Source organism: Coffea arabica, unplaced genomic scaffold (assembly GCF_036785885.1).
Source record: "Coffea arabica cultivar ET-39 unplaced genomic scaffold, Coffea Arabica ET-39 HiFi ptg000103l, whole genome shotgun sequence".
Lineage (NCBI taxonomy): Eukaryota > Viridiplantae > Streptophyta > Magnoliopsida > Gentianales > Rubiaceae > Coffea > Coffea arabica.
This window is the reverse complement of record NW_027266243.1, coordinates 21,493-35,727: the sequence shown is the minus strand read 5'-3', so window position 1 is coordinate 35,727 and position 14,235 is coordinate 21,493. Positions and strand designations below refer to the sequence as shown.

The 14,235-nt window shown below is 37.2% G+C and overlaps 3 protein-coding genes across 5 annotated transcripts; 1 reads left to right on the top strand and 2 right to left on the bottom strand.

Annotated features, from left to right (window-relative positions):
• Positions 1-611: 611 nt before the first annotated feature.
• Positions 612-3,564, bottom strand: LOC140032815 (protein FAR1-RELATED SEQUENCE 6-like). Its single transcript, XM_072073585.1, has 3 exons — positions 3,424-3,564; positions 2,805-2,920; positions 612-2,649 (listed from the first exon to the last, which is right to left on the bottom strand). Exon 3 carries the CDS (start codon positions 2,647-2,649, stop codon positions 637-639), a length of 2,013 nt encoding a protein of 670 aa, XP_071929686.1. The 5' UTR covers positions 2,805-2,920; positions 3,424-3,564; the 3' UTR covers positions 612-636.
• Positions 3,565-4,851: 1,287 nt separating this feature from the next.
• On the bottom strand, positions 4,852-8,046 carry LOC140032816 (protein FAR1-RELATED SEQUENCE 8-like). 2 transcript variants are annotated; one of them, XM_072073586.1, is made up of 2 exons: positions 7,903-8,046; positions 4,852-7,292 (listed from the first exon to the last, which is right to left on the bottom strand). In XM_072073586.1, the coding sequence occupies exons 1-2, from the start codon at positions 7,969-7,971 to the stop codon at positions 5,073-5,075; spliced, it is 2,289 nt and encodes a 762-aa protein (XP_071929687.1). In that variant the 5' UTR covers positions 7,972-8,046; the 3' UTR covers positions 4,852-5,072. The 2 variants fall into 2 exon arrangements, with proteins under 2 accessions (XP_071929687.1, XP_071929688.1); XM_072073587.1 differs by having other exon boundaries at positions 4,852-7,339; positions 7,903-8,039.
• An 896-nt stretch (positions 8,047-8,942) lies between these two features.
• Positions 8,943-14,226, top strand: LOC113739848 (uncharacterized). Of its 2 annotated transcripts, XM_027267214.2 has the most exons (11): positions 8,944-9,295; positions 10,107-10,182; positions 10,256-10,341; positions 10,781-10,874; positions 10,977-11,053; positions 11,285-11,412; positions 12,583-12,654; positions 13,029-13,099; positions 13,289-13,364; positions 13,806-13,949; positions 14,027-14,226. In XM_027267214.2, the coding sequence occupies exons 1-11, from the start codon at positions 8,945-8,947 to the stop codon at positions 14,064-14,066; spliced, it is 1,215 nt and encodes a 404-aa protein (XP_027123015.1). In that variant the 5' UTR covers position 8,944; the 3' UTR covers positions 14,067-14,226. The 2 variants fall into 2 exon arrangements, with proteins under 2 accessions (XP_071929683.1, XP_027123015.1); XM_072073582.1 differs by lacking the exon at positions 12,583-12,654 and having other exon boundaries at positions 8,943-9,295.
• Positions 14,227-14,235: the final 9 nt, after the last annotated feature.

Below are 14,235 nucleotides of genomic sequence, written 5' to 3'. Positions count from 1 at the left end.
TAGGCAAGATGTACTTGTTTATTATTTTTTTGTGGGCATGGTGGGTACGGAGGCCTACAATGAGTTGCATTTTTTTGTTTTTTTTTTTTGAAGGATGTGAGTTACTCTTACTCCAGTCAAATCTTTAGGACAAGAAACGGTTCAACAAAGTCAGACCGGCACAGCCCAATAAAGAGAATGACACCCAAATGCTAATTCAAATTAGTTTTTTTTTTGGAGAATAATTCAAGTTAGTTTTGACTAGTGTGTTTGTATAAGAGTTTTTCTTTCTTTCTTTTTTGAATCTCAGTAATATATTATTATCTTCCAAATCAGTAAATTAAAATGGATGTCATTACCTTACTTGTTTGCCTCTTTAACAAACCGATTCCGAACTCGTTTTGGTGTTAGAATTACACCCCGTATGAAACTTTTCAAGTACTGCACCGTACACATATCCGTTTGAATTGCATTTTTCGACATTTTTTATGAAAAAATTACTGTAGCGATTTGATGTATATGAGAGAAAAAAGTAATAGAAAAATGTGATCACGGAAAACGACGCAATTTTCTGGTAGAAAATGGCAATCCAAACAGGGCCTAATAAACATAACCCTCGGAAGACAAAAATGTTGGGAATAAGTAAAAAAGAATATATCATTCAATCTTATGTTCAACGTTATGAACTCTGTGTAATGATTCTTCAAAAGCTTGTAATGCAACTTTATAATGTTCCAAGGAGATCACTCCTTCCTCTACAACTTGCAGTGCGCTTCTGTACAACTGACTGAACCACTGAATCCCTTCAGTAGCAACAGCATTGCCGGACCCCTGTTCCGGAATGTGCAGACGCTTGTAGTCCTTCTTCCAACGCGGTAAAATGTATTTCAATGGGATTTCCTCCACCCCATTGAAGTTCAGAACGCATAAAGCATGCCGGCATAAATATCCATAGAAGTTGAAGCAGCTACAGATGCAACGAACCTCAGCTGCTGCTCTATTATACAGAACTTCAAAGTCTCTGATCTCTCTTCTGTTTGCCTCCCCCATAACACGCTCCTTCACCAAGAATATAACTACTGGCCCCTCAACGTGTAACTGTGTTGTGCTAAAGCACGAATACATCTCCTCCACCTCCAATTGGAACCTCTTAAAAACTTCTCTAGTATACACTGTGGACAGCTGCAACTCAAATGAACATCTCGTTTTTAATTCTGGATTTGAATTTCTTGAGTCAATATCTGCAAGTACTTCTTCCTTGTGCTTTTTCTGTAAAGCTAATTCATATTTGTCAAGGAATTCCTTCAAAGGTGTCTGCTTGTGTACATATTTATCAAAAAATGCATTCAAGGTCTCACCAGGTCTTGCAGTAGCCATACCTGCAAAAGTAGTGTCTTTTAAGTAAACTGGAGCCCACTGAGATCTATCTTCATATAATGCCCGAAGCCACTCATGATCAGCAATTCCAAAATGCTGGATCATAAATCCCCATGCTGCTTCGAAGTCAAATGGTTTCAAGGCCTCATAAACTGCTTTACACAGTGCCTTTCTGATGGCATCATAATTGCGGAGTCCTCCCAACTTTTCAGGGACTTTTCTCATGATGTGTGACAAACTGAATCGATGTAGAGATTTTGGAAAGACCTCAGCAACAGCACTCTGCAGAATCTTACATCTATCAGAAATTATGGTGTGTGGATGATGTCCAGACGTGCAAGTGAGCCACGCTTTGAACAGCCAGGTATAATAGCCAGTCGTCTCACCTGAAAGCAGGCCACAACCCAGCAACACAGGTTGACCATGGTGATTCGTACCAACAAAAGCAACAAGGGGAATCTCATATTTGTTTGACAAAAATGTATTGTCAAGAAAAATCACGTCACAAAAGTAGCCACTAGCAGCCCTTGACCGAGCATCCACCCAGAAAAAATTCCTGATACAGCCATTATCATTGAGATCCATCAAGTAAAAGAAATTTGGATTAGTCAACTGCATTCGACAAAGGTAATTGTAAATGGCTTGTGCGTCACCCTTTTTCAAACTCAGCTGATCAGAATGATCAGAAGAACTTCTGGACTCTCTCACGGTAATATTTGAATTTCCATTAACACCTGCATCAATTACAAGTGCTCGATACAACTTCACTGTCCGTACTTCTGAATCAGAGCTTGACTGCAACTTCCTCTTGGATCCAGTGCCCATCTTCTTAACAGCCTTGCAGATCTTTGAACCTAACAAATGGTTGTGTTCAAGTGTAACTTCAACAACCCTCCACCTTTTAGAATCTACTATTCTCATTCTTAGCATTGCAGGACAACCAGTTCGGGTTTCCTTCCTCAGGCGGTTTACTTCTTTAATTCTTTTAAAACCCTGGCTGCTGCAACAAAGCACAGCACCATACTTCTCCTTGCTATTTCTTTTAAACCATGAGTTTTTCACTCGAACACGGAAGCCCATCTCCTTTGCATAGCAACTGTAGTAGTTATAAGCATCCTCATATGACTCAAACTCCATCCCTACAGCAGGTTCAACAAATTCCTTTCTTCCATCAGGAATATCATTTTGAATATCCAAATCAGCTCTTTCATCATCAATTTCTAGAAAAGTCTCACAGCCTTGTCCCTCAATTGCCTGCTCGCTGTTAACACCGTTAACAGACACTTCTTCCATCTGAAAATTGAAAGGAAACCAGATGAGTATATACACTCCAAAAGTTTTGATTCCCATAACAGTGGTAAAAAGTCCTCTAATATAAATTAACAATATTATAGAAGATTAGGGATACAGAATTCACGATATACAAAACAAAAATGAAAAACCCCTACCTAAATAGTGAAAACTACGGTCTGCTGCTGCAGTTACAGAGTTCAATATCCAAAAGTTTGCGTGATATCCAGAGATGTTCCTCTTGTTTCAACATTGATAATCCTGAAAGGTCACACTGCGGACACAAACACATCATAGCCAATGTATGTGAGTAAATTCTACACTGTAGTGCCAACGAGACAAGATTCACAGAACAAGGAAACCTATTCTCCAGATAATTGACAAATTTCAAAAATAGGATTAGCCAAACTACAGTGAAAGTTCAACTTATTCCTCCCAAGGAAAGACTGAAAATTTATTTTTCAAATAAGATTCGGTACCGTTCCGGCAGCCAAAGATTCCATTTTAATACTGAATTAGCCTGGAGAAATTTAAACATTCACTGAGGAAAGTAAACCTATACTAGCATACATATTAAAAGGTCAAAAGGAGATTTAGTCCTTGGCCATTTATCAACTATTACGCTGGCCATGCAGTGATAGCTCCCAGAAGAAATTAAGCATTTCAATGACTTTATATCTCGGAATATAGTTCCTGATCTTTACCAGTGTTGAGAGGGGAAAAAAAGGAACTTTTGAAAGGAAATCATATTTAAATAGAGAATGATCTTGCACTTACTGTATATTGATCGGAGGTAGCGAACAGGCCGGCCGGAGGGATCACAGGTGCTTCTCCGGCGAGAGTGCCTGACAGGTTCGTCGAGACGGTCGCATGGTCGAACCAATTTAGCCTTTTTGTCGAACCATATGGCGGAGGAGTGAGGATGGTTTGATCCGGTGGGTTAAGAGTTCACCATGCTATGCTAAGTTCTTTTATTATTATTATTATTACTGGTGTCCAACGAGTAAAGTTAATTTTCTACTTTATTCATTTCTTCATAAGCAGAAATGAAAACTTTCATCAATTTATTTAAACATGTTCATGGACAGTTTCAAAACCGCGATTCTAATTTAAAAATTGATGATTTTGGTTCTTCTCAAATGTGAAACGTGAACCAGACAACAGTTACGATGACAGTTCTTAAACTTTCGGTTTTAATCTAATTTTGGTTTTGGCTTTATTCCAGTTATGGTTCTGATTTTTTTTTTAATTATGATTCCAATTTCTTAGTTATATTTAAACACCTGTTGTTATAAAATTGATTCTAAAAAATATGACAACGAATGAAGGAAACAAAAAAAAAAAAATTTATTATATTGTCATGTGTAAGAAAAAAGAAAAATGATGCAAATTTTATGAAAAAATACTTCATTGTTGATTGAATTATATCAGTCTTGAATTTAGAATAATTATAGAATCTAAATTTACTAATGGGATGGGACAATAGATTGTTGGATTAGAATTAGGACGGCTGGTGTTAGGTGATGACTATTGATATTAAATTCTAAACTAGTCAAATAGGTTCAGTATCAAGCGTTCGGTTTTGATTCAAATTTTTTGTTAAATCTGAATTTAAATCTTTAGTCAACTCCAGTTCTGATTTTCAAATTACAGTCCCAATTCCAGTTCAACAAATTATTGGTCGAATTTTGGTTCGACTTTAATTCAAACTTGAATCGTGACCATCCCTGCTTAAACTTTTATCAAATACGCTTTTTTTTCCCCCAAAAAAAGGCAGTAAATTATCTAGAAATTCTTGAAAAAAAAAAAAAGTCTGCTCCATGACATCAATTTACTATGGTACCCACGCCAACAAAAATCACAACTATGGCGTCATTCAAGTGTGTTTCGACCAGAGATTATTTGAAATAATTTATCATTTGAAATAATTAGTGTATCATTTTTTGTGATATGATGTATATCAATTAAAAAGATGATTAAAAAGATAAAAAAAATTATTGAAAAATGTGTTTGTGATACAAGCAAATAGTTTTTATTTTTTGTAAATTGCTACTATCCAAACACAACAAATATCCTTTATTCTACTATACATGCATACATTCATATATATATATATATATATATATATATATATATATATATATATATATATATATACACGCGCGCGCGCGCATGTACCCACACATATATAGAGCCTTAAAAGGATAAGGGCAAACGAAGGCACGATTGCCTTCTGTTAATGAATCAGAATGATAAGATGCTCCAATAGGATAGGGCACCTATTCCATGTAAGGGAACTATACAGGCAATATTGCTCTATACAACAAACTGTGAAATTGGACTGCTTGTATGATTGTATGGAAGATGGAACAATAGGGCACAGCTCCTGTACAGAAGAAGAACCACTGGCTTAGTAGCATATAATTTCATTGTACATGCCTGTCTGCTACAAGACGAACTTTATTCAAAGACTCCTTAAATGCTTGCCAAGCAACCGTATAATGATCTTGAGAAGTCATCCCTTCCTCGACAACTTGCATGGCACGTCTGTACAAGTGATCAAACCATTGCACAGGATTGGTAACATCAATTACGTTTGAGCCGATATCAGGTGCATACAAGCGCTTAAAATCCTTCCTCCACCGTGATAGGATATATTGACTTGGGATATCCTCTATACCGTTATAGGTAAGAATCTGTAAAGCATGTCTGCACAGGTAACCTCTAAAATTGAAGCAGCTGCAAATACAGCGAACTTCTAATCCTACTTTATCATACATCACTTCAAAATTTCTTGCATTATTCATGTCTCCTTCAGCATCCCGTTCTTTTATCACGTATGTGATGATGGGGCCATTAGCATGAATTTGTGTCACGTTAAAACAGTCGGACATCAGTTCCAACTCAACTTGAAACTTCAAAAATATTTCTTTTGTGTACACTTCAGACAGCTGCACCTCATAATTGCACCTTGTTCTTAACACGGGTGTATACTTTCTTGATTCCAAGTCATCAAGAGCTTCCTTCTGATGCTTCTTTTGTAAAACTAATTCATAGATATTAAAAAATTCTTTCAAGGTTGTCTGGCTATTTACATACCCATCGAAGAAAGGGCTCATGCAATCTCCTGGAGGAAAAGTAACTAGTCCCGCAAAAAAGGTATCTTTCAAGTAAACTGGAGCCCATCTTTCTCGCTCTTCGTAATAAGTCTGAAGCCATTTATGATCTCTGAGTCCAAAGTGCTGGATCATTTCCTCCCAAGCCATTTCAAATTCATCAGCTTTCAGTGAATTGTAAACTGTTCTATTAAGTACATCTTGAAAGACTTTCGATGCCCCCACTTCTAATTTATCAAGAATGCTTTGCATGACGAGGGGCAAATATAAACGATGGTGAGTCCTGGGAAAAACCTCAGAGATTGCACTTTGCAAGGCCTTGCAGCGGTCTGTTAAAACTGTTTGTGGAGGACGTCCCGACATACATGAAAGCCATGCTCTCAGCAACCAAATGTAAGTCTCCATGGTTTCATCTACAAGTAAGCCACAAGCTAACAAAATAGACTGCAGATGGTGATCTACTCCAACAAATAACAACAGAGGAATATTGTAGCTTTTTGACAAACAAGTTGTGTCGATTGCTACCACATCGCCAAAATAACCATATGCAGCCCTGGACCTGGAATCAATCCAAAGCACATTCCTCAAATGCCCTTCATCATTTAGATCCATAACATAGAAAAAATTGGGGTTTGTCAACTGCAGCCGACCAAAAAAGTTAGATATATATTCTGCTTCGCCTTGATGAAGTTTCAAATGCTTGGACTGGTCAACTTGGTTCCCACTCTCTCTTTCATTTGAGCTTCTGTTGCCCACCGTATCAATTACAGGAGTACGATACAACTTGATTGTCCGTACTTCCACATCAACAGATGGTTCCAACTTCCTCTTGCTCCCTGGGTCCATCTTCTTGTGTGATTTACAGTTTTGAACCCTTTCAGGGTCAAATGGATGGTTATGTTCGATCTTCACTTCATCCACCCTCCACCTGTTGGACTCCACTAATCTCAACCTTATCATTGCTAGGCAACCGGTTCTTGTTTCCTTTCTTCTACTGCTTGCTTCTTTCATTGTTTTGAAACCTTCACAGTTACAACAGAGCACTGCGCCACGTTTCTCCTTGCTGTTACGTTTTGTCCACGAAGATTTAACCCTGATTGCAAATCCAAGCTCTTTGGCATAGCAGTTATAATAATTATAGGCATCATCATAAGATTCAAATTCCATCCCAACCACAGGTGGAAGATAGTCCTTTGCCCCAGAGACAAGATTCTGATCGTCTATGACTGTATCTCTATCTATGCCGTTGTCAAGGTTACCACATTGAATCTCAAGCATCTGTTCACTATTATGATCATGGCCATTCCTTTCAAAATCAAGCACCTGCTTGTCATTCTCAAGGTCATCCCTGTTAATTCCAAGCATCTGATCAGCAGTGTTAGCTATATCAACATGTTCAATTGCAAGAACCTGGTTACTGTCATCTCCAAGGTCAGTACTTTCAAATCCGAAGACTTCCTCCCCATCAATCTCTTGCTCGCTGCCTTCATCTTGGTGCAGTTGTTCGCCATCCTCTGAACTCCCTTCCATCTGGAGTCCGAAAGGACAAAAATAAGTCGACCAGAAAACATATTTCCCTATGTTTCAAAAACAAGTTTTTCAAATACAATGCTACAGTAATATACAAACAAAAACAATTCAAAAAAAATTCCATATAAAAGTTTTTCATATACACTGTTATGGTCAAAAACAGCTAATCCAAACGAAGCAATAGTAAACCAGTACAACAAACCACGAATGACAAACTAGGTGAATTTCAAGTAGCTACAACTATATTAAACTTCAATTCCTTGAACATTTCTCCAGTAAATTCAACAATCATGCTACAAATGATAAACTGAAGTAAAATTAAAATTCCAAGAATTTCTATTCTACTACCACTTTGGGGTTAAATAAATTAAGTAACTATACAGCAAGCTGCAAGTTACCCATCTTTACTTTCAACTTTACCCGGCATGCCCCATTAAAACGAACTCACACAATGCGGCAATTAAGCAGCTAAATGCTCTGAAACTCCACAATTTTCCGGGAAGAAGAACATAACCCCCAAAAAAAAAAAGATTTATTAAACAATGATCCAACGTAGACAGCATAGGAAACGTGATTAATCGATAAGAGAGGACAAATGAGAGATTCTTACGGTGATTTCAATATCTGGGTTCGGCGATAAGCCCTCGTCGGCCGGAGGAAAATTGTGGTCGTCCGTCATGGTTGAAGTAGGAGCTGTCACGTGACTTGTGTCAAAGTCGGGCAGGTTAATGTTCTCTCGACCGAGTTCAACTTTTTCTTTATTAGTTATTGGCCCTTGTATTTTGTTGGTTTTACGGAAAGCGTAGGCCGAAGCATTAGAGCAGAGTAAATGAACACATTTAGAGCAAGAAGTAGTAGAATTGGAACATCGTCAAAGCGTTAGGGTCTTATATTGGAAGTAGTGGTAACAAATAAAGAGGTAAATTGATTGATCTAGACATAATAACAAAAAGTTGGTAATAATATGCTCAAAAATGTGGTGAGAGAAGAAAAAATATTAAGCATAATGCAATCATCTATAATGATTAAATTATCTCTTCTTTGGCAATTAGAACATTGTTTCTCTAAAATTACTAATATATATATAACAAAGACACATAAAAAGCTAAAATAATTAAACAAATAAAAAATTACAAGCATGAAGAGAGTGATGTTTATGTATAATATGCAATGAAATATAATTATAAAACACGATTAACCACTTTGCGTCTAATCTAATAGAATAAAAGATTTACTTATATCTGCTCATGCACTTTAGGGATATTAAATTTGTTGTTTAGTTTGAATTTGATTTTGATACAAGGACAATCCACCTCATTATCTTGTCATATAAGTGAGATTTGAACAATTAGCATATTTGAAGAAATCATTGCCAGTGGAATTTCAGTTCTTGCAAACCAAATTCTTTGATTTATATTGATTCCAATGACATATCATCATGAAATATCCACATTGACTAATCAATCAATTATGATTTATTGTATGATTTAGGACATATAGCAAAGCATCTTTCCTCAAAATATTCACTAACTTCCTTAGGGGGCACTGTGAAATCAATCAAAAGATACCACTTTTTTGTGAGAACTTCAATAGTATGAGGTGGAGCTTTCAAAAGTTTGAAAAGGCAGATTAAGTAGTCAGTGGTGTTGGTTATGCTCAAAATTCCCTCCACTCTCTCAACCTCATATTATCAAATGGCCTTCTTTCTGGGGTCTCCTCCTCCACCTACTCGCCTGAACTTCCAAGCTTCCTCATCTTGCTCCACCTCCTCATCTTCCTCGCGGTTCAACAGCACCGCTGGACATGTCCATGGATTTTGGACTAGTAGAAGCAAAAGAAAACCAAGGTTTCCTAAAATCTTTGCCAAAGCTTCAGAAAAGGAGGACAATGACAAGCCAGCATTCAACCCTTTTGGATTTGTCACCGATAATCCTTCCAGTAAGAGTGCTATTCAACTCCCTGAATCCCCTGCCGAGGACGGCAATGTCGGCCAAATGCTTTCCGTAAGCAACTCCGATCAGCTTTGCTGTCAATACTACAGCAGTCTTTTTGGCCTTTGTATCTTAAAATGTGTATGCACATCCTAGTAGTTATTTGTAATTTACGTTTGTTTTGGCATTTTCGATGAATGCCTTAATGCCTATGCCCTAATAACTTAGCAGTCTTCCCCGCTTTAGCAACTTGAACAGCTGAAATCTTGTCTCTGCCCCACTTTTTAGAAAGTTACAGTGGACTTCGATGTGAGCATAAAAACTGTCATGTCGGCAAAAGATTAGACGCTGCCAATCAAGATCTTTACATTGAAATTTCCATGTAGAACCTTGAGCTAGCTAGGATTGTTGGAGTCTTGTGAATTGTGCAATTTTATTGTTTGTAAATCTCTCTCTAATGTTTGTTTGAAAGGGAAACAAAAACTTGTTGGCCTTTCGAATTAAAGCTGAAGCACCTCGAGTGCAACCTGAGTAGAAATCACCACTTAAGGACTTGAGCTTATCAATCTATATCTCATTTTAGAAGGACAAAACTTATGCAGCATCCACAATGTCATGCTTGCTGCGCAAGGTGATCCCAAAGACAAAAGTGAACAAGAAAAACTGCATTGGACAGTAACTCCTTATTAATCTTCTTGCTGATTTTTTTTCCTTCTGCATTCGAATTATATTTTCTGTTTAAGAAGATGCTTCCTGGGAGAAAGGTTAAGGTGTGGAAGGGAGATATCTGCATCGTCTTTCCAGTTTGTAGAGAAATGCTTCATTCAGTGTGATGTGATTATTTGGCATTCAGGGGTTAATGTACTTGTACTCCTGTTTACAGAGAATAGAAGACAAAGGAAGGGAATATGGCTCATACATCCAATCTGGAGGGCTAAGATGGTTTGTGAGAGAAACAGGTCAACTATGCATTTTGCTGCTGTTGGTTATTTTCTTCTACAGGACTCAAGAAAATCTGTCTGCCCTTTGCAGGGTCAGCTGCAAGCAGACGTGGAACCATTGTGTTTCTTCATGGGGCTCCAACACAATCTTATAGCTATCGTAATGTCATGTCTCAGGTCAGCTTCCTCTCTAAGCTAAACCTAAGGTTGTATCGAACTCTGTGCAATCAGAAAACCAGGATGCTACTGCAGCTTAAATTTTTTGCCTTTTTCCAATTTTCCTCTTTATTTCACTTTTATAGTTTTGAGTTAGCCAGCTGTTTTGCGCCTGTACATGTCTTTGAGAACTTGGCACATTTCTAAAGCAACAAAAAGTATTGACTCTAGAGAAGAAAAATTTTGTAGTACTTTAGTGAACTTATAAATCTGATAATGCAAAAGGAAAAAGAAAATTACAAAAGAATGCACGGTTAGCAATCAGAAAACACTACAGTGCTACATTGGTAAAAGTATACATGTTTGATCAAGTATTTATCCATTTATTGTTGGCACCATCTTACATGGTGGTTTATCATTTCATCTGTGTTAATCTGTGACTAACATCTTTGTTTACCAGATGGCAGATTCTGGGTTTCACTGCTTTGCACCAGACTGGATAGGATTTGGGTTTAGTGACAAGCCACAGCCTGGATATGGTTTTGATTACACTGGTTGGTAAATTTTGCAAAGATTCAGATCTGACAGTATTAGAGAAGAATTTTATGTGGCGCTATTGCTTCGTTTCTGAGATTATGAGAAATTCATTGTGACAGAAACAGAGTTCCATGACGGATTTGATAAGTTACTAGATGTCCTTGGGGTCACATCTCCATTTTTCCTCGTTGTTCAGGTTAGAAAAGGTTTCATCAAGCTAAAGATCTATAGAAGTGATATTCTTATTGGTACATGCAAAGCAACACGTACCCTCAAAAAATTGTTTGATATTTAGTTTTTAATGTACATCCTACACTGCAAGTTTTGATTGCTCAAGAGTTGCAGGATTTGCCGTGATGTATGAATATCATGATCTAGCGGTAGTCAAATCACATTTCTAAACTCTCCTATTATCATTTTTGTGCAGGGATTCCTTGTAGGTTCTTATGGATTGACTTGGGCTTTAAAGAACCAAAATAAAATATCAAAGTTGGCAATTCTGAACACTCCATTGACAGTTTCATCTCCTATTCCTGGACTCTTTAAGCAGCTCAGGTTTAATTTTTAAGTGTTGAGCATTGGTGTAAATTCATCAAGCAGTAACTTCGTTAAAAATTGATGACTCAAATTATATTCTTCATATATAAATCTGGAGATGTTGATTTTACTCAATTAGTTTGAGAAGCTATCTAGTGCGTCAACGAATATTGTCTTCTTTGAATCTCTCATAACATGTTGTGTTCGAGCTTCTTTTTTGGGGGATTAAGTCACTATGGTTAACCACTAATTTGTTTAGGTTTGGAAGATAATATGCATATGTGACCCCCCCTCCCCCCTCCCTTTCCCCGGCATCCCCCTCTGTAGCATATTCAAACAGAAGTTTAGTGAGTTGACTTCAGTAATATTATACATCTTTTGTATGTTTCAACTGAGACATGGATTTTCATGAAGTCATCCTACTGTATAACAGTTAAAAGCAGTTAATTCAGAATAATTGACATTACTAATTCTTGGAAGCATCTGCTTCCAGATTTCTCGTTAGATACACCCAAAAAGTAATTATAGGAAACTCAGAAGCAGCATATTGTCTGGCTAAACATTCCACGTATACCTGCGTCTGATGCAGTGACACTTTGGAAGAAAATTAGACAGTGACGTACTTTCTGACCATATGGACATGTTAATTGAACCCCTCAGTATGTTGTTTGACTGTATTGATCCATGCTTCTTGTTCTTGGTGAAATGGAAAGGAGAGAAGTGGAGAGGTCAATCTGAAAACAGTTGATAACTGCCCTTTTACTTTTAACGTCAAGCATCAAAAGCAACAGGCTGATGTGGAAACTCTCTTTTCTTCTACATCGGAAAAAAGTATAAAGGCTATGTCATAGAGAGCTTTTGTTGATGATATGCTTTCATGTCTCATGGCCATTTTCTTTCATTCGGCTTATAATCCACAATTTGAAGAAAGTGGTTGACTTGTTTCCTTAATATTCTACAAATGGTTTATCCACGGTTTGATTGCCAATACTTATGCTGATGAAGAAATGAACATCATAAGAAACAGAGATGCTGCCATATTTTTTCTCGAGGATCTTGTTTGCTATTCAAAGTATGATATACTATGTTGTCTTAATTCTGTATTATACGCCACTAAAGCTTATATAATATGTTCTTAGAAAGTATGCTTACATTACCGTTTCTTTCCACTATCTTTGTTATCTATAGGATTCCATTCTTGGGTGAGTTCACTTGCCAGAATGCTATTATGGCTGAGAGATTTATTGAAGCAGGTAGCGCGTATGTATCTGGAATTTGTTCTGGAAGTAACATTATGGATACTACTTATTGAACTACAGTGAGATAGATTGTAACTTTGTATGGTAGAGTAAGTTGAAACTTGAACCTGTAATCTCAGAAAAATATCACAAATCAAAACAGAAGATAAACCAGCTCTAATGGGATAAGAATTTGCTCTGGCCATCTTGCGTTACACATATAATGTCCAACAGAACATCCAAAATTCATGTAAGTTATACACATAAGCATTATGAAACTGGAAACACTGTGCCTTTGCCTTTCTAGGCTTCCAAAACTAACTAGATCTTCGCATTTTTCTTGATTCATTTTGTGCTCTTTTGTTTTTTTAAACACGAGACCGGCTTTCATGGCAGTTATGTTTTGAAGCTGGAGAAGGCTGAGGTGTACAGATTACCATATTTGTCAAGCAGCGGACCCGGATTTGGTCTGGTTTTCACTCTAATCATCATGCTTCCTCTTTTTATTGAAAATGAACATGTTGGATTACCAGCTAGTCTTTCTCAGTTCACTGTTGCTGTGACACTAAAAAGCAACTTTTTTTTTTTGGAGCAAAAATGGTTTCCTCCGAGATACCCTCTAGTAGTAATGTTCTCTTGTATGTTTTGGTTTCCAGCACTGCTTGAAGCAGCAAAAAAAGTGAACTTCAATGAGTTGTTGGGTGAAATTTCATGTGGGCTTGCTTCAGGAAGGTAAATTTATGTATTTAATTTGTAATAGTGTTAACAGGAGTTGCAAATCCCTGTTATGTTTGTACGCTATGTATACCTACCTGTAAAGTATACCTTCAGGTGGAGAAGTCATTGCAGCTGAATGTAGCTAACAATGAATTAAACCAAGCATGTTTCTGAAGTGAAGTGCAAAATCATGTTTTTGAGTAACTAATAGGCTGAAGCAAAAGTGTTAGGGGAACTTTCGGTGCTGCAAAACCGCATAGAATTATTCAGCAATAATCATATACACTACAGCTGATTGGGCCTGCAATTCTGAAAGTGGTTGATTCTTATGTTATCAAACGAAACCTTTCCACAGCAAATTTTCAAATCTTATACTGATAGCTTTTGTTGTTTAAGGCTGTTAGCACTGCTCTTGTTGAGGTTTTGACACTGGAATGATCTGCATACTGATTACAGGTGGGATAAACCAATCTTAGTTGCCTGGGGAATATCGGACAAGTATCTTCCTCAATCAGTGGCAGAAGAATTCCAGAAAGGAAATCCCGAGGTTGTCAAGCTTGAGTTAATTGAAGGTGCAGGTCATATGCCGCAAGAGGACTGGTATAAAACCCAAAACTCTTTACTCAACAAAATTCCCGCTACGTGCTTGGTTTTTATTGCTGTTTTACCATTAACAGGCCAGAGAAAGTTGTTGATGCCTTGAGAATATTCTTCTGAACCGCGAGGAGCCAACCCATTGCGTACATCAACGACAAGCCCACATGTTATGATGTTACTGAACCTTGGAAACTACTTGGGGAAATGTACTCTATTGGTTACCACAATTCTAAATTTAACATCAAAAGATCAAACACAAATCAAATGGATTCTTAGCTAATAGCTTTGG